This window comes from Boleophthalmus pectinirostris, unplaced genomic scaffold (assembly GCF_026225935.1).
Source record: "Boleophthalmus pectinirostris isolate CB_2022bp ecotype Guang Dong unplaced genomic scaffold, ASM2622593v1 HiC_scaffold_6, whole genome shotgun sequence".
NCBI lineage: Eukaryota > Metazoa > Chordata > Actinopteri > Gobiiformes > Gobiidae > Boleophthalmus > Boleophthalmus pectinirostris.
This window is the reverse complement of record NW_026571447.1, coordinates 12,411,284-12,430,986: the sequence shown is the minus strand read 5'-3', so window position 1 is coordinate 12,430,986 and position 19,703 is coordinate 12,411,284. Positions and strand designations below refer to the sequence as shown.

At 38.0% G+C, this 19,703-nt stretch overlaps 1 protein-coding gene across 1 annotated transcript in view; it reads right to left on the bottom strand.

Moving 5' to 3' along the window:
- Positions 1–19,703, bottom strand: part of LOC110174250 (mannosyl-oligosaccharide 1,2-alpha-mannosidase IA) — a 363,419-nt gene that overhangs the window by 202,833 nt on the left and 140,883 nt on the right. The window contains exon 2 of the mRNA XM_020940313.2: positions 11,081–11,177. Within this exon, the coding sequence (XP_020795972.1) occupies positions 11,081–11,177 (97 nt within the window). The remainder of the gene's footprint in view (positions 1–11,080; positions 11,178–19,703) is intronic.

The window sequence follows — 19,703 nt, the reverse complement described above, 5'->3', positions numbered from 1 at the left end:
TAGAGATGTTGATAAGGATTTCTTTTTTAAATTTTGTTCAGTTAAAACAATACAATCAATCTTTTTTTGCTCAGACTACAACTGTATATTTCAACTTTTCAGTCCAGTTAAAAATGTAGTGGAGTAGAATGTACAGATACCTGATCTTGAAAGCAGTGTTGGGGACTTGCAAGTCATGACTTGGACTCGAGTCAGATTTGAGTCTCTATTTTTGGGACTTGAGACTTGACTTGATAAAATAGACAAAGACTTGAGACCCTCTGAATTGAAAAGACTTGATGCTTTGACTAGTTGATAAATACATTTCTCTCAAATTAACTTAACTCTTAAATCTGAATTCTTTCTGTTCTGACTGTAATAATTCGCTCTTTTGTCAATACATATAAAAAGGATACAATTGCATTTCTACAACTCTTAATAATAATAATAATAATGCTCATATGCCATGATTTTTTTTAAGTACAATTTAACTTAAAAGTCATATAAATTGTAAAGACTTGAAGTGACTTGAAGCTCAAAGCATATGACTAGGACTTGACTTGGACTTATGGGCCAGTGACTCAAGACTCGATCTGGACTTGCCTTCTCTTTGACTTGGGACTTGACTCGGACTTAAGGTCAAAGACTTGAGACTACTTGAGACGACTTGGTCCCACCTCTGCTCTAAAATATCCAGTTTAAAATCTACTAACTAAAGTACAGATACCTAAACTTTTTACAGTACAGTACTTTACTACTTTTACTTCGTTGCGTTCTACCACTGAATAATTGAAGATAGACTGTAAATATGAGGAAAGAAAGAGCAGGGGGAAAAGTGTTGGCACGGCGACAAGCTTCTGACGATTCTGTGAGGACGAGATACAATCTCCCCACATATCTGTTTACTCTAGGGATTAAATTAAAGAACACAACATCCAATTTCATACCTGGCTTCCTGTTCCCCCCTTCACCGTGTGACATTTACTGGCCTTTCTCCATCTTTCTTTCTCATGGTGAAGATAATGCTGCATGTGATGAGGAAAATAATGCCTGCTTCAAACCGACCCGGGGACATTTGCGTACGGGATTAGCCGTACTGTGCTATAAACATCCAGAAAACACAGCCCCGTATAGGGTACATAGCACTCAGGCAAATGGTTCCTTCCTCCCACGTCTATAATGTTTGCATATCATGTGGCTGCATTAAGGTGGGAGGCATGGTGCACAGCTGTATGTAGATAATGAAAAGCAATTAGCATAAGAAAGATATATAGCACAGTTTCACAGACCTTTGCCCCAAAAGCAAAGAAAATGAACACTGTGAAATCTGATTTATAATGCAACGCCTACGAGTTGAATTTAACTAGTGGAACTTTTTAGCAATTCTGAATGTAGGTCAATATATGCACAGTTGTTGTTTTTATTTACATATTGAATAGATTCATTCAAGGTCCTATATTACACACACACAAAAACAATTCTTATCAGCTTTACGCAGGGTTGTTAAGCTCCGATACTGCACATTTTTCAGGTATCCGTATCGCCGAGTACTCAGACCAAATCACCGATCCGATACCACTTAGTATTTTCCTGAATGAGGAGCCGTAGCGCTACCCTTAATGCTTCCGCTAACGAACAGAGCAGATTAAATACAGACTGTGGAGAGGCTCTGCAGAGACTTCATAATAATAAAAAAGACATTTGTGGAACCTCTTTGATACCTTCATTTAGCCTTTAGTGTGGACGCTCAACTTGGTAAAAATAGCTGTGAGAGTGCAGCTGGATAACAGTGGCAACAGCACTAACTCGTACTTTGTTTACTCGGCATAACCATGTGCTCCAAAAATGATTTACAGGTCTCACTTTTGTTTTTTATAAGCTCTCTGGTATTTAGGTACCAGAGTGATTCAACAGCCGGTTTCACTTTGCGGAGACTGTCTGACTTCCCAGCATTAGGATTAATTCGCTCAACGGTAGGCAGGTACTTTTTTATTTAACCAATCACTACTATTTGTTTGTGACGTATGTAATGCGCCGCTAACGGGACTAACTGGTATATTAAGCTTTTCCCAAATCCCGTAGGAAGAAGGGTAATAATGTCTTTCCCCTTCATAAAATTCACCAAACATTCTCTTTGTTCCGGCTTTAAATCTTCGATCTCGGGAATCGTTGCCAACACAGAATGTCTGGCTTCGTCTACATCCATCTCAACCGCTTTGTTTACTGTTGTGCTGTACCACAAAAGGGACCCAGACAGGCGCTTTAATTGGCCGGTGCGCGGTCTACAACTTCCAGGGTTCTTGCAAACTGTCTATTGTATTCTGATTCCTGACCTAGTCGCTGGAGAGAAATGAAATTGAGCGGAGGCAGTAGTTGGCGCCAACCTGGCTAGTATTAAGGTGGTATTTCACCAGTATTTTGGTCCTCTTAATCTTACTTATTCTTGCATTTCTTTAAAAATCCAATCTAATCCCCCCAAAATAATATTGGAACAACACTAGTTTTAAGTCATGTTCAGTTTTAAGTCATATTATAATGTTGTTACCTCCTCAAGTAACACTTTATTACTTGTCTACAGTTATGTCTACATCTTTTGTCTACATCTCCAAAGCTCAAAATGCTCTGTTCCACCTTGTGATGTCATGAAGTGGTACTTTTCAAGTTAACAAATCCTTTTACCTTTAGTTCAGTAAAGTTCAGTAGATATTATTACTAAAAACACAGAGGAGCACTTCCTGTATTACCACATGACATTACAAGGTGGAACAGAGTGTTATCAGTTTGAGAGAAGAACTTTGTGTGTTAACCATATTTGAATAAAACGAAACACAACTCCAGGTTTGTGATGAGGAAACAACATTATAATAAATATGAGAAAACAGGGTAATTTGGATCCTTTAAATATTTTGTATTTTTTGAGTGCCTCAGTTTTTTTTTTACTTTGTATTTGAGACTGGTCCCTACATTGAAAATCACAGGACAAAGAACAAATTTGCACAATCTCTACACATCCAAGCAGCCCTCCTGCAAGTTTCGCACAGTTACTGTCTTTTTTATATTTTGAATAGATTCATTAGAGGTGCATTGTGCAACTTTCCTGTTGAAGGGTTCGACAAATGCTTTTCTCCATGGAGATGTTATTGCTTTGTCTGGAATGTTTCACAGGATATTTTTTTTTTTCTCTAAACCACAAAATATAAAAATACTGGTTAAGGTTTTTAGCAAATAAAGCACCAGATAAACGGCATGACAGTTTGACACATATTTCTTTTTAGTAAACTACAAAGAAAGAAAGATCTAAAAGTTCAGACCAGAACAAACATTTTTGATAAAAATGCACTGTCTAACTTTTCTGGTGGAGGATCTGTCAAATGCTTTACTCCATGGAGATGTGATTTTTGATTAGAATGTTTCACAGTATGGTATTAAGCATTTCTATCTCCATGGAGACCAAACCAGACTAAGTTACAGATCAGATCTGTGGAGAGGCAACCCCGCTCACAATCAGAATGTGTATTTTTGTAGCTATTTTTGAGTTATAAAACCACTTGTATTTGAGTAAATGTAAGAAAAAGCTGTTTAATGTCATAGTGTGGAACATTCTAAGCAGAGCAATGACATCTCCATAGAAACAAGCAGGTGGCGGACTCTGTACCAGAAACGATACACAATGCACCTTTGATAATCTACTTGTTATTTCTTCTCCCTCTTTGCATGTGTTTTTCTTAAATGCTTGCTGACAAACTGTCCAGTCTCATTTGCAGAGTTATCTTCAGTATTTTCTATGCTTAGACTCCCCTTTGTCCTCCAGCTAGAGACGCTACTTAATAAAGCCTTACACAAACAAATCACTACTATGCTTCATCATGGTCGCTGCCATACCTCCTATATTATTACTGACAGTGGAACAAGCTATTAGCCCAGGTGTCCTTGGCCGCTGTCTGCTTCTAATGATGTCCCTCGATCAGCAGAATAAATAAGGCGTTTATTATGTTAAAGAGGTAACTTCATAAAATAAGGTTTAAAAAGAATAACGGAAGCCTAGACTAGCTGCCGCGTTTCAAATAGGAAGTGAGCATGGGTTCCACTGACTCTGGCTCCAGTTCACTTTGTATTGAGAAACTGTTGTCACTCTCTGTAACCTCTGCTGACAGACTCCTCATTTTGGGCTTTAAGGGCCTGTTTACACAATTCTTGCGGGTTAAAACGACAAAATATTTTATTGGAAGTGCCTTTCGTTTAGATGATGATGGCGTTTTGGGGCTTAAAAATGCAAAAATCTGAAACCAACCTCCAGAGTGGAAAAGTTGAATACGCTCCGCTGAAGCGTTTTTGTCTACACTGCCCAAGACGCAAAACTCTGGTCAGATCTGCTCATGTCGTGTACACATTTACGTCACATACATACAGTACACAGAAACAAACATGTCGGATGGCCTTCATACCCAATCGACTTCCACACAGTTTTGCAACCTCCATACACTTTTCTTCCTGCAAACGCTCATCTAAACGCAGAATAAAAAGTGAAGACGTGACACCACTTTTGCGTCTTCTGTTCATTCATCCATCCATTTTCTTCCGCTTATCCGGGGCCGGCAGTCTAAGCAGGGACTCCCAGATTTCCTTCACCCCAGACACGTCCTCCAGCTCCTCCAGGGGGACCCCAAGGCGTTCCCAGGCCAGCCGAGAGACATAGTCCCTCCAGCATGTCCAGGGTCTTCCTCGGGGCCTCCTCCCAGTGGGAAATGCCCGGAACACCTCCCGAGGGTCTTCTGTTCAGACCGTCATCATATAAACGTAGCCTGAATGTTCACATTAACCCGCTCTTTATGATCTTGGTATCTTTATTTCACTATTTTGTTCATAAATCAAGATATTAACTTTAATAGCAGACAAATCAGGCACCTTTTTTTCCGAAGGTCGTCTCTGCCAGATTGATACTTTGGTTGCTATGATACTCAAGGCTGGAATCCCAAATATGGAACTCAATCAATACGAACCAAATTCGCCCATATAACTGCTAGTCTCAACAAGCTATGCAATGGATGACGTCATACTCCCTTGTCCACTTCTTTATACAGTCTATGCCCTGGGATGCGCACAGGTCACCCCAGAAGCGTGAAAAACGGGTGCAATGTGCCGTATCTTACCTTATATACAATGTTTGGGTACATGGTCTACTATGATCTTAAAATAATGTATTTTTTAGAACAATAGGGCTGCAAGATTCATCACAATCAAATCAAAATTGCAATTTCAGTGGATGCATTTAGCAAATTACTACCATAATTTCCTCCAAAAACAACTAAAAACAATTCTGCATAAAAACTGCTAACCTGTACTTTAGGCCTGTACAAATCTGTTATAAAATGTGATTCTTGTATTAGTTGGTCAGTTCATATTTCAGTCTTTTGTCAATTTTCCTAAATGCGTTTAAATTGTGAACTTTGAACAGAACCCTATTAAAACAAAATTGCGATTCTTATCAGAAACTCTGCAATTAGATCACCAAACATCAACAACATACTGCATTTAGGTCATTTGTTGCTATAAATGACCTGAAAGATTGAACAACTGAAGAACAAGTCAGGATAAATTTCACCTGAACAGACGAACATGTCAGACTGTAACTGTGAGAAAGACTTTGAAGAAAACCCAGCCTTCTTCAGATCTGGATTTACACAAAAGCTCACAGTAGCCTCTGTAAGACACTGACGCTCTGAAGTGAACAGCTCATGATCACAGGCTATAAGGAGCGCTCAGTACAAGTCTTCTCCGCTATAGAATAAGTGTCCAAATAACACAGGAAGGAAATAACAACAGGTTACATCGCTGTCTTAATCCATAATCCAAACTCCCTGGAGATTAGGGGTGTGCAAAAATACTGGGTAATACTTTATTTTAGGGTACATGTGTTAAAATGTAACCAGCTGCTAGTTTGCATATTTACATGTTTCACAGTCAGGCTTTAAACCTTTCTATCATCACGGAAACTAAATCAGACCAAGTCACCGTCAGAATGTCTGTTTTTCTGGGTATTTTGAGCAATAAAGCCACCTGTAACTGAATAAATGTACAGATTAATGATCTGTTTAATGATAAACAAGAAGGTGAAGACCCCAAACAAAAAGTTACATAATGCACCTTCAAGAAATATTAACACCAAATTAACCACTTAATGCAAAACAGGTATGTAGATGTTAATAAGTGAAGCCTAAAATTAAGTGTTACCAAATACTGAAATACTGATATATCGTATTGTTTAATTTGATGATACAGTATCTAGATGTTTCCATATATTTTTGTGTCAATTTTTACTAAATTATTTTGTGAAAAATCTGATGAGTAAAATGAGACATTCACCCAAGTCTGCCAATGTGAGATATAAAAAAATTATATAAAATAGCCTAAAATTTAAATGTCAAACCAAAGCTATTGGCAATGGTGTAAACAACCTGCCTGTCCTATAGTGACCTGAGGGGACCAGGACTGAACCAGGAGTGTCGGGATGGGCCTGGAGGTGCGCCTGCTTAGACTGTCGGGTGACCACAGGCGAAAGAACGGGGCACAGAGCTCCGCCCCCACGGGCTAAGCACAGCCGTCGCCCGATCGTGCTTTGTGGACACCCTGCTCCATGGGCTCGAGGTTCTCTCTCTCTCTCAGGTCCAAGATTAGTCCTGTTTCAGTCCTGTTTTAATCCTGTTTCAGTCCTGGTTTAGTCCTGGTTCAGTCCTTTTTCAGTCCTGGTTCAGTCCTGTTTCAGTCCTGTTTTAGTCCTGTTTTAGTCCTGTTTTAGTCCTGGTTCAGTCCTGATTCAGTCCTGGTTCAATTCTGGGTTAGTCCTGGTTCAGTCCTAGTTCAGTCCAGGTTCAGTTCTGGGCACATGTGTTTTAGCCTATGATTTATGTTAATGTTAATAACATGATTCTGCATCATTATGAGTAAAAAAACCATCAAATATTACTGATTTTTACTGGGCTGGCACCTTTATGTTTGTACTGAAAGTTAGTTCGTTTGTTTATTTTTTAAAAAGTTGAGTGTATGGCTTTTGGAGGTGGATGGGGGGCACGTTATCGATGACATCACGAATCGCGTACCCCCACTTAAAAAATCCCCACTACACCACTGATCGTACAGAATCGAAAGTGCACTGTATCAAAAGCCGTATCGTATCGGCAACATCTTAATAACACCCAGCCCTTCTTAACTTCTGATGTGGCTAATAAGAGCTGGGTAGTTGCAACCACAAGAAAGAGCGGCTTAGGAACGTTTCGAGACAAAAGTGGGAGGGGCTAAATAAAGCAAATAAATAGCGTCTAAATAACAGAGGAAGCGAATAAAAACAGGTTACATCACCACTTTAATCATGCGTCCTCCCTGTAGATGTGGCGGAGGTGCAGGAGACCGGTCTTATTAGCAGCTGATGTGTGTGTTATAAAGAGATTTGGTGGGATTTCCCTGTGGCTCTGTGGGAGAGGTGACTGCTATGCTCCACTGCAGAGGGCTCCATGACAATCGGGACGTGTCTCCAATTAAAGAGTGTCGGAGCAGGCAGGTGTAAGTCCGCTCCACCCAGGCAAGAAATCTCATGCAAATTAAATTCAACCTAAAGAAAATGTTACGAGTCGAGTCTGTTGGGGGTATTCCTTGATGGGACAATCACAGTAGGCAGGTATTTAAACAAAAGGGACGGTTTTGTTTCTTAGTTTGGAATATCTGGTAAAGGAATTGAGTGATACTGTTGGCAATCAAGGAAAATGTAAAACACAAACTAATTATCCTAAACAATTTCTTATCAGGTATTTATCAAAAAAATGCCAACCTTTAAAATAGCTCACAAATAGGTTTGTCATAACAATTTTTGAAGTGTGATATAATTTATTCATTCATTTAATAATAACCCTAAAGCAAGATTATCCCCCAAAAATATTCAGGTTAAGGTAACTTTATTTAAACGTATATTCACAGGTAGAATCGGTTTGCAGCTGGAGTTGGCTTCCTTACATACAAGTCACACAAATAACTAATACGGACATAAAATCAATAGGAAATATGAAAGTGCCCCAAAGCGCTGATGAAAACATATTCTAAATGTACAATATGTTTAAGTAACATGAACTGGAATAAATAGAAAATCTATATAAACCACTTTAGTAGTTCATTTGTATCTATAATAATCATAGTATTTATTTATTAAACCCTCTAAAGCTAAAATCTTATCTAATGTTCCCCACTTGCTGCCTGAACATTTCTGACTCTGGGTTTTTGTTTATATATGTACGTATAAAACTGACAATCTTTAAAGGTGCATTCAGGAACTTTTTGGGTGGATGGTCTGTCAAATACTTTTATTCATGGAGATGTTATTGCTTTGTCCAGTAAAGCATTGTTTCCCAAAGACTGAAGAGATTTTTTTGGGTCGCCTTGTTACGATCTGCATGTAGGTCTGCAATATACATATATACATACATCTCCACACACCCCTCCCCGCTTCTCACTTTTTGTCTGTGCACAGAATTTCTGCTCACCTCTCCCTGCTCCTCACTTTTTCGGCAGCACTGCCAAGTCTAACCAGTTTTTGTGGAAAACACCAATTACTGTTTTTCATGTTTAAAACATGAGCAATACTAAATGTTTAGAGAGACACGATCACTTAGTGAACAAAAAATATCCTCATTAATGTTCAATAATGGTCACACATTTTATTTTGTGATTCATGAATAATGTTTATTGACTTGGGCCGTGAAGATTTGCTGCTTTTAAAATATGGGTCCCCAGAAAAAAAAGTTTGGGAAACACTGCAGTGAGGCATTAAACCATCTTTCACAGTATGGGGGTTAAACCTTTCTATCTTCATGGAAACCAAACCAGACCAAGTTACAGGTCAGATCTGTGGAGAGGCAACCCCGCAAACAGTCAGATTTCCTGTTTTTGTAGGTATTTTTGAGCTATAAAGCCACCAGTAATTTAATAAATGCAAGGTAGAGCTGTTTAATGTCATACTGTGGAACATTCCAGGCAGACCAATGACATATCCGTGACAAACCCTCAACCAAAAAGTTACATAGTGGCCCTGTAAATAAAGTATATTAAAAAAAAGAAAGAAAAATGTTTGAGTTTTTTGTGAACAAATAAAACATATGTTCCCCACTAGTACAAGGAACAGTACACAGAATAAATACTGACTCTCAAAATTGTAGTTCCATTTAACATTTACAGAACAATCCATCAATATAGTAATAATTGTGACAGGCCTTTACTCCCTAACACTATCGACCACCTGTTTGATTATTTTGGGCTGTGTAGAGCACTGTCTCTGTCAAAAGTATTAACCAGTAAATGTCAGTGAGCGTCTGGAGGCTGGATGCCCCTGGAGACAAAAGCATCAGTTTGATTGGTCACGCACTCCCATTATGGACACTCCATGGACAAAAAGACATCACGCCTCAGGCCACTGGCACCGAAATAATCTGCTCACTGGATGTAGAAGAAAAATAGCTATTAACTTCATTTCCACAAAAAAGTAATAATGTTCTAACTTGAAAATCCTGAATTGGTACTAAACATTAAAATTCTGATTGTGTCCTATTTCGCTATACCTATCATGTTAAAAAATGTGTATGGTTTCTTCTAGGGATGCAGAGATACTCATTCTGGTATCAGATATTGGTGCTGATCCAGGAAAAATGGCAGTATCGAGTATCAGCTCCATGATATCGGTTCAGTCGATATCCTGGTTGGAGTCTTAGTGACTGATGTGATGATCAGTGAAAGATACAGGACTACATTCAAACCATATTCCCTAAAACTGTACAACAACTCACCCTTATGTAACAGATAACCCTATGTCTTGTCAATCATCAGATCATTTTTGCACTGTATTTCCTTACGACCTCTTGTATATAACTGAGATATACTGTATATTTCTACATTTTATTTGCACTTGTACATATACATTTATATAATTATGCCTTATTTGACACCAGCCTCTTGCTATTTCTGCTACTTATTAATTATAGCAGTTCTATTTGTTAGTATAATGTGCTGTGAGCGACTGTATCCAAATCATTTCCCTTGTGTATCAATACATTTTGTCTAGTCTCAGTGTCATTGTACCTGTGCTCTCTGGGTGCTTGATTCTGTTTAAGACAATACAGAACTATGGAAAACTCAAAGACTGTTTTTGGATTCTTTCACATTAAAACCCTTTAAGGACATTTGATGTTGCATGTTAAAAGAATTGTGTACACAGAATTAAATCACACATACAAAATAAAAAAGGCAAATTTTCATGATAAGGTAACATAAGATAAATATGATTTGATCAAATTTCATCAACATCAAAAAGTGATGTTCATGTTCTGAGAAAAATACATGCAGAGGGGATCAAACTAAGTGTCAAAGCCTAAACATAAATTTATTGCATGCAAAAGCTTTCCATATTTTTTAAGCAAATCCAGCAACCTTTTATATTTATATAATCATGCCTTATTCAGCACCAGTCTCTTGCTATGTCTGCTACTTATTAATTATAGCATTTCTCCTTATTTTTCTTCTCTTTTATTATAATATATTGTGATGTCTGAGCTACTGTGTCCAAGTAATTTCCCTTGTGGATCAAAAAAGTCTGTCTAAGTCTAAGCCTCAGTCTATCTCAAGATATTTGGACTTTTATTCACACAAATCTGTTCAGTTACTTGCAGAATACATAACAGTTACATAACACAATCAGATCAATTTTGTAAAAAGTTAAGTGTATTTGTGTGTATGCCTCAAGTGGAGGAGTTCAAGTATCTCGGGGTCTTGTTCACGAGTGAGGGGAGGATGGAGGGTAAGATTGACAGGCGGATTGGCAGTGATGCAGTCGCTGTATCGGACCGTAAGCAGAAGAAAATGGATGGATGGATTAAGTGTATTTTGAGAGAAAAAAAAGACCATCCTATAATATCAGCTATAGGCAAATGCTTAAAAACAGACTGAAAAACCTGTACTGGTGCATCCCTACATCCTTCTACCATATTCAAATAATGTTTCTGTTTACTGACAGACCAACCACACAAAAAAAAAAGGAAGGTGCTTCTTTTAAATGTTAATTACTCACCAAACATGTTGCCAATATGTCCGTTCCTGGTCAAAGGTCGGAGCTCGTTCTTTCCCCAGGCGTAGCGCTTGTAGTTGTCCCAGGCAAACTTCATCATCTGCAGCACAACAACAGAGACACAGGGTCAGACACAGACTACACACACACACACACACACACACACACACACACAGACACACACACAGCAACACAGACACACACAGAGTCAGAGGAACTCCACCGCCAACATCTGTCCAGCCCAGCTCTAATTAAACTGGCAATACCTCAAGGCATTGGCACAGATAGAGTATTGATCTGAAACTGATTAAAGACACACATGCAAAAAGCTCGCCGCCTAATACAATTGACATTCAACTAGCAATCGCCTCCCTGAATTAAAGGTGCCCGGCGTAACAGTTCTAGTGAAAGGTCCGGCACTTGCTTGTCTCTTTGGAAATGTTATTGCTTTGTCTAGAAAGTTCCACAGTATAGATTAAACCTTTCTGTCACGAGGGAGACAAGCAGGTTACAGCGTTAAACTAAATTACAGTTCAGATCTGTGGAGAGTAGGGCAGGGTGTCATTAAGAAGTTGCCGATACGATACATACCTCGATACACAGGCCACGATACAGAGCACTTTCGGTTCGATATGATATTTTTCAAATCGATTTGATATGGTTCAGTAAAAAATAATTACTAAATCATGGCTGTGATACTAAAAGTCTTTGTTAAACCACTTCTTGTGCAAAGTTCATATGAAACACAAACATTTTAATCATCAAAACAATGAAAATGTCAAATGCGTCGAATAAATTAGTTTCTTTTCACTGAACGAGCAGCAAAACTGTAACAAATAATTTAGTAAAATATACCAAAAATACTTGGTGACATATCGACACAGCAGCCCACGATATCGATACTGTTTCATCACATTAAACAATAAGATATATCGATATTTTAATATTTTTGCACACCCATAGTGGAGAGTCGCCGCTATTCACAGAAGGAATTATTGTGTTTTTGAGCAATAGAAACACCCGTAAGTATTATAATATACTGTGAAGTGAGCGGCTGTGTCCAAGTAATTTCCCTTGTGGATCGATAAAGAGTGTTTATATGGATACGTTTAATGTCATACCATGGAATGTTCTAGGCAAAGCAATAACATCTCAATGGAAACAAGTAGGTAGGAAGGTCGCGCAGTTCACCTTTAAAGATTTGTAAAGCGTGAGGGATAACTGATAAGACAGTGCCAGAAAAAGAGTTTGGGGAAAGCTCCTGTTGACCTCCCAACTCCATGAGCACGAGTGAGGTGTCTTTGATGTGTTAAAATAGGAAACAGAGAGCAAGAACTCCTCTTCTTCTTCTCTCCAATCGCGGTATCTGTGCCTGCAGCGACGCACGCATAGCACACACAATTAGCTTGGCAGCATCTAAAGGGAACTTAGTTTATTTTATCTAAATAAATTCAGAAAATACAAACATAAACCCAAACAGATGGATTCCGGCAATGCTCTAGTTGCGTTTGACTTTTGTTAGCTTGTAAACACCATTAAATGAATCGGTCCTACAGCACCTGCTCTGTGCACGTAAACTTTAAATCAATTTACAGAAAAAAACAAGCACAAGTTGTACTGTTGGTTGTATTCATCTGAGACAAAATAGTACACAGATATCGTTCAGAAATAAGATCAGCTAATGCGATAACAAGCGTACACAATTACTTAAAGGTCCTATACTGCACAAAAATTGATTCTTGTGAAGTTTAAGCCATGTTATAATGTTGTTTAATCATCAAAAACATACCCAGAGTTGTGTTTTGTTTCATTCACATGTGTTTGAGTAATCATTTATTATTAGTCTGTGTACATCTCCAAATCTCAAAATGCTCAGTTCCACCTTGTGATGTCATAGAGTGGCAGTTTTCAAGTTACTTTTACCTTTAGTTCAGTAAAGATTGGCATTCCAGATCTGAAACTAACAAAATTATTCTAGTGAATCTTAAAAACACAGTGAAGATAGGGCCGTTATTTGGAATTTTTTGGCCTTAAATCTCCAACTCATGCCGGTATTTTATTTTGGTCAAACTGCAGCCTAAAAATACACACAAAGCTTTATTTTAACACTTCGATACGAAGAATAACTGCACTAAATGTGATACACAGCGCTCTTTAAGGTATGTGGTAAGGTTGCTTGATTACATGATGAAAAAAAAAAAAAATTATCACGATTATTTTGGTCAATATTGAAACCACGATGATTCAAATGATTATTTCTCATGCATTTTTCTCTCTCAAAAACAAAACAAAACACACTTATTGATAATTTACGCAAAACTTTCAAACTAAAAATAAATACAGGCTACAAATATGTACATTAGAGCAGTTTTGAGCTATGTATAAAACATAAAATGAATGACACATACATTTATGTTTTTTATGAATGAAGTATCTAAAATAAACTATGTATCCAGCTGTTTTATAATCTCTATATTTTAAAATACACACATATATACTTTTTATATAAAAAATATCAAATTGTTTCAACTTGATTATACGAGTCTGGAGATCGTTTGACACACAAATTGAAATTGTGATCAAAATTGGATTAATTGCACAGCCTTAGTTTGTGGTTTAAAAAAATAATAATAATAAATAAATGTTTAAAAAAGAGTTGTCGGTGAGTTTGTACTAAATTTAAATAACCAAATTTGTGGAAAATGATCAAAATCATCCCTATATATTGTCTCAAAAATATCGGCAGATCTTATTGACCATTGATTGCTTCTAATCTTATCTTAAAAACACAGTATTACCACATGACGATGATCACAAGCTGGTTATAAAGTGTTTTCCATTTGAGAGAAGAACTTACCCGAAATCTACATTCAGATTTGTGTGTTAAACATGTGTGAATGAAACAAAACGCAGCTCCAGGTATGTTTGTGATGAGGGAACAACATTGAAACGTAGATCAGAAATAAGCAACAATACAGTTCGCCTTTCAATCAACACGATTCATTTAATTACACGCGCTTGTTTCATATGCAAAACTGTAATCATACGAAATCTACATAACAAGAGGTATATGAGGCAATCGGAGCATTCAGTGAGAGCAGCCAGCCTTCTGAAAAACAAGCCTGTATTATTCTCACTGTACGTTGCCATTACTGATACAACACAAGACCTTGTTCAAATAAGGCTCTGAGAAATACACAACGTGAATGTGATTACCTCTGACAAGCTTCAAGTCCCCTCACTCTAAAAACTCATTACTATGGACGGCACATAGTGTACAGGACATAGGACTCAGAAATGAAATTGTGTTGAGAAAATTACAGATGTGGCTGCTGTGGTTTATCTGACGCAAAGAATGCAATGGGTCATTTTTTTGCATCAGGAAAGATGGTGGCAGATGAAATACAAAAACACTTTAATAATGTAATTAGGAAACATAAATTGGTTTTCCTTAGAGGTGCACTGTGCAACTTTTTGGGTGGGGGTCCTTCACCTGCTTGTTTCTGTGGATATGTCATTGCTCTGCCTGGAATGTTCCACAGTATGACATTAAACAGCTCTACCTTCCATTTATTAGTATTTATACCTAGAAAAACAGGCATTCTGACTGTGAGCAGAGTCATCTCTCCACAGATCTGACCTGTAACCTGGCCTTAAAGATTAAAGATTGAAGAGAAAAGCATTTGATGGAACCTCCACCAGAAAAGTTACAAAATGCACCTTTAAAGAGGGACATTTTGGAGTTTTCTATAATGTTATAACCTTCCTTCATCAAAAACGGGCCTGAAGTGATTTTATGCCTCATCCATGCAAGTTTGAGTAATCTAGCGATCTCTCTCAGGCCTGCTCCTGCTCAGCCCACAAGCCTACGTCACCCATGCACAACGATTTTCCATAAATATACAAAAGCAGGATACGAAACAATGCACTACAACTTCACAAACCTGACGCGATGCGCACTCGCAAAATGCATGACGAATGTGTTGTGTTAGTGCTCTGAAGGGGGAGTGACTTAGCACAGGGAGCAAGAGGAGGAGTGACTCAGAGTGGACTTCTTGAATATGTTAATGAGTTGTTTTTGACGAATGTCGCGTTTTCAAAACAATAAAAGGTAATGTTGTAGAAGTTTTCAGCTTGTCCAAGAAAGGGTGGAAGTAAAAGGCTGGAGACCAACTGGATGTCTTAAGCAGGAGAAGTTTATTTATGTTATTAGGTTCTTTTTTTTAGACCAATAGAAGTTCCCCCTGGGCCTGTATTATTGATGGTAAATAAACTTCAGTCCAGTGAGGTTGTCCAGTGTTTGGTCTTCTGATATTTTATGTTATTAGGTTCTTTTTAATAATTTGTTTTCATACCTGACCGTTTCGACTGCTCACTAGTGATCTTCCTCAGAGTAGCCACATGATGTTGCTGTTCTAGTGAGCAGTCGAAACGGTCAGGTATGAAAACAAACTATTGGTCCAAAAAAAGAACCGAATAACATAAAATATCAGAAGACCAAACACTGGACAACCTCATTGGACTGAAATTGTATTTACCATCAATAATACGGGCCCAGGGGGAACTTGAAAAGCCAACATAATATGATTTCAAAAGTGAACATAGTGTGATCTTTGAGTGTTCAAGCCCCTTTGACTCTGCTTCTAAAGGAGGAGGTTTATAAAGCAGTTGTGTTGAGACTATGAAGAAGATGTACGTGGAGGATAAATTTCTTAAATTCTATTACAGATAACACAGTGGTCTGAATATGTTATGTGTTAGCAATTAATATCCTTTAGTTCAGTAGCGATTGGCAGTTCCAGGTCTGAAATCATTCAAATGATTCTAGTGAAGTTGTATGGAGTTTAAAAACACAGAGCACTTCCTGTATTACCGCGTGACATCACAAGTGTTTTCTGTTGGAGAGAAGACCTCAATCTAAATACGCAAGGTTTGTGTTTTAAACTCAAACTCCAAGTACGTTTGTGAAGAGGAAACAGCATTATAGCATAGATCAGAAAATCGCGTAATAAGGGCCGTTTAACAAGCAGCAGCAAGCTCCCAAAAAACGATTAGAAAAAAGTAGCATCGGTGAATCTTCAGGCGCTCACACAGGTAGTCACTTTATATGAACAAAAATAGCCTGCTCAGTCTTGGCTCTGCGCTCTACCTCAGAGAATGAAACTGGGAAATGTCTCAGAAATCATTTGAAACTTACTCCATCTTTCATAATGCCAGTCTGCCCCAGTGTTCCAGCAGCTTAAAAAAAAAACACACACACACACGAAAAGAAAGTGTGTAAAAAAATACCTGATTGGGTAAATGTTAGAACATGAGGTCCGTTACTCGAAGCTGTCTACAAAACTAATCAAGAAGCATGATGAAACCAAGGAGGGGGGCAGAGATTTACGAACGTCATCAGGAAAATGTCAGAAGGAAATGGGAAACAGGCAGGGAGCACGCTCAAACTGCTCGACTATGGGAAGAGACAATGTGAGACATGTGAGAAAGACAGATTTATAATATCCTCTCATACTATTCTACTGTGTCAGAGCTTTGTAATAGCCAAAGATATAATTCAAACACATCTTCAAAGAGCCAAACCGTATAGATTAATGTACCTGGAGATCGCTTACAATGCAAATCCAACAAACTGAAAAGTAGGTCTCTTAAAACTTAAAGGTGCATTGTAAGGCTTTGGCAACCACACGCTTATGAAATACTGCAGATGAGATTAAGATGAAAAACGATTGGGTTGTGCGAAGGGAAAAATTGACAAATGGCCGCTTAGATCAATGCGATAAAACAGCGCTGACTTCAGACTTTAAATACATCTTTTATTCAAGGAAAACAAGAACCAACCTAGACTACTAATTATGAATCGTGTATCTGGCATTTTGTTGAAAGTGGTGACTGCATACAAAAGGTGTGGGCGATTACAGAGAAATCTCCAGCATATTTACCGAGCAGGATGACCAAATGCTCTAATCTATTAGAACTAGAGATAGGGCTGATATTTGGAGCTTTGAGTGTATGAATTATCAGCCTTAAACCTCCATCTCATGCCAATATTTTGTTTTGGTAGATCTGCAGCCTAAAAATACACATAAAGATTTATTTTAACACTTTGATACGAAAAAATAGTTGCACTAAAACTCTTAAAGGTTTGTGGTAGGGCTGCTCGATTACGGGAAAAAATATATATATACATATGACAATTATTTTGGTCAAAATTGAAATCACAATTAACAAACTGAAATCACAATTATACAGATGATTATTTTTTAGTGACACAATGCATCTTTTCAGCATTTCTCTCCTTCTCAAAAAAAAAAACAAAAAAAAAAAACACTTTGTTGTTGATAATTTACGATAAAAACTTTCAAACTGAAAATAAATATTTATTTTGTTTATTTATTTGAGACAGGGACAGCTCACAGTTTTTACATTAACCTCATTAACCTTAACAGGAGAGATGCATTGTACCAGGTTTTAGCATCAGTGCTAATTTCCACCTCTCGTCCCTGGGCAGGTTCATTGATTGATTGTATTTAACTGACCTTGACTATCAACTGTTCTTCCTGGAGACCTATGTAGCATGTTTTGGGTTTTGGGTATAAAATATAAAATGGATAAAATACACTTGAACATGAAATAAAGCACAGAAAAACATAAATGTCTTCACAATATACTATATGTCCAGCTGTTCTACAATATTTTAATAAAATAAAATAAATATACCTATTTATATAAAAACTATCAAATACCCAAATAGACTTTGTTAAGATTTAAATTGTTTCAACTCGATTATATGAGTTTGGAGATCGTTTGACACACAAATTGAAATGGTAAACGGTCACATTTTTCTATAGCGCTTTTCCACCTTCAAGGCACTCAAAGAGCTTTCCAACAAGGAACCACTCACCCATCCACACACCAGTGTACGCAGACACTGGGGGCTAGGTGGGTTAAGTGTCTTGCCCAAGGACACAACAACAGCATTTATCTGTGGGAGCTGGAATCATACCAGCCAACCTGTGAGTCAGTGAATCAGACCATTTTTTTGTTTATGTTGAAGCGGGATTCGAGCCACCAACCTTCAGATTAGTGGACGAACTGAGCTACTGCTGCCCCACCACCGTCGCCATCAAAATTCGATTGAATACACAGCCTTAGTTTGTGGTAAAAAAAAAAAAAAAAGTTTTGGGCGAGTTTGTACTAAATTTAAATAAGTGAATTTGTGGAAAATTATCAAAATCGTCCCTATATATCGTCCCAAAAATATCGTCAAATCTCATTGGTTGCTCTGGATTCTAAACAATCGATATTGTCATCGGACATGAAAAAACCCCGATCACTTGAACTTTAGTTAAATGTTTGCTGGTTTAATAAAGACGCACTATGTAACTTTTCTCGCAGAGTGTCCAGCATCTGCTTGTCTCCATATTATCCAATTATTGCTTTGTCAAGAATGACGGCATTTTACTTCGTGACAAGCTGGTGATATGTTAATGCCATACTGTGGAACATTCCAGGCAAAGACAAAAAACAAACAAATGCCTAACGTCAGAAAAGGTATGTAGTGTTTTACCTAAGGACACAACATCACGTAAACCATTATGAGCCTGTTATCACTTAGTTTAGCCATACGCCCCGATGGAAGACCATTACGAGAACCAATACACTCTGTTGCTATGGTGCATTACTTCTGTTGCCAAGTGATAACCGGAGGGAGACTTTTTTTTTCCCACGCCTTTGTGTATTGTGTACCCTTACAATACAAGACACAAAAGATATCCCTGATCACATTTATTCTTTCACAGCCACAATTCACTTTTGTATTTCTTGATGATTTGAATTCAAGGCAGTTTGGTCCAGTGTGAATAGCGCATGGACTACCGTACTGTACAAAGCTTGCTAACACTGTTTGGGTGTAGCTTACTGCCCATGGTCAGAGAATGGGTGGGCCGAGGGTCACGCAGATGCTATAACAAGCCATCATCACGCCACACAACACAACGTGAATCAATAGCTGCAATGGCTGCCAAGCACGCCCGCCCGCCCACCTCCAGAGAAGCTCATCCAAAAAGGCCAGAGCGCACACACACATGAATGAATGGGTGGATGGGTAGATGGGTGCTTCGTATCCTAGGGCATAAAAAGCAGATGCGGTCGGATATGGGGCTGGATACTGTTTTATGGTTAGTATAATTGGCAGGGTGTTTGGCACAGGCAGATCAATAGCTGGATACAAAGCCAGTGATTACAATGAGGGGGTTCAGCAAAAAGGCAACGTTGGATATTTGTGGAGAGTGGACGGATGCAATGACGGTGATGGTGTTTGAGTGTATAAAGAGAAATGTTTGATGGTAACTGAAATGAAAGAGGTGACATTGGAATATACAGATGTACAGAACTATCCTTGAAACTATTTTGTATTGCCTGCTGGTGTTGGTATTTGGGAATAGGCATATTTTTTTCATTTTCATTTTCACATGAGAAGTAGTACTTCAAGATGAACTGCAACCAAACTGAAATTGCAATTCCAATGAAAGCAATTAGCAAAACGTAAAAGTTGCAATTTTCAAACTCGTGATTTCCAGCATATACTGTGCATGAAGCTGCTGTAGTTTAGGTTTGTACCAAC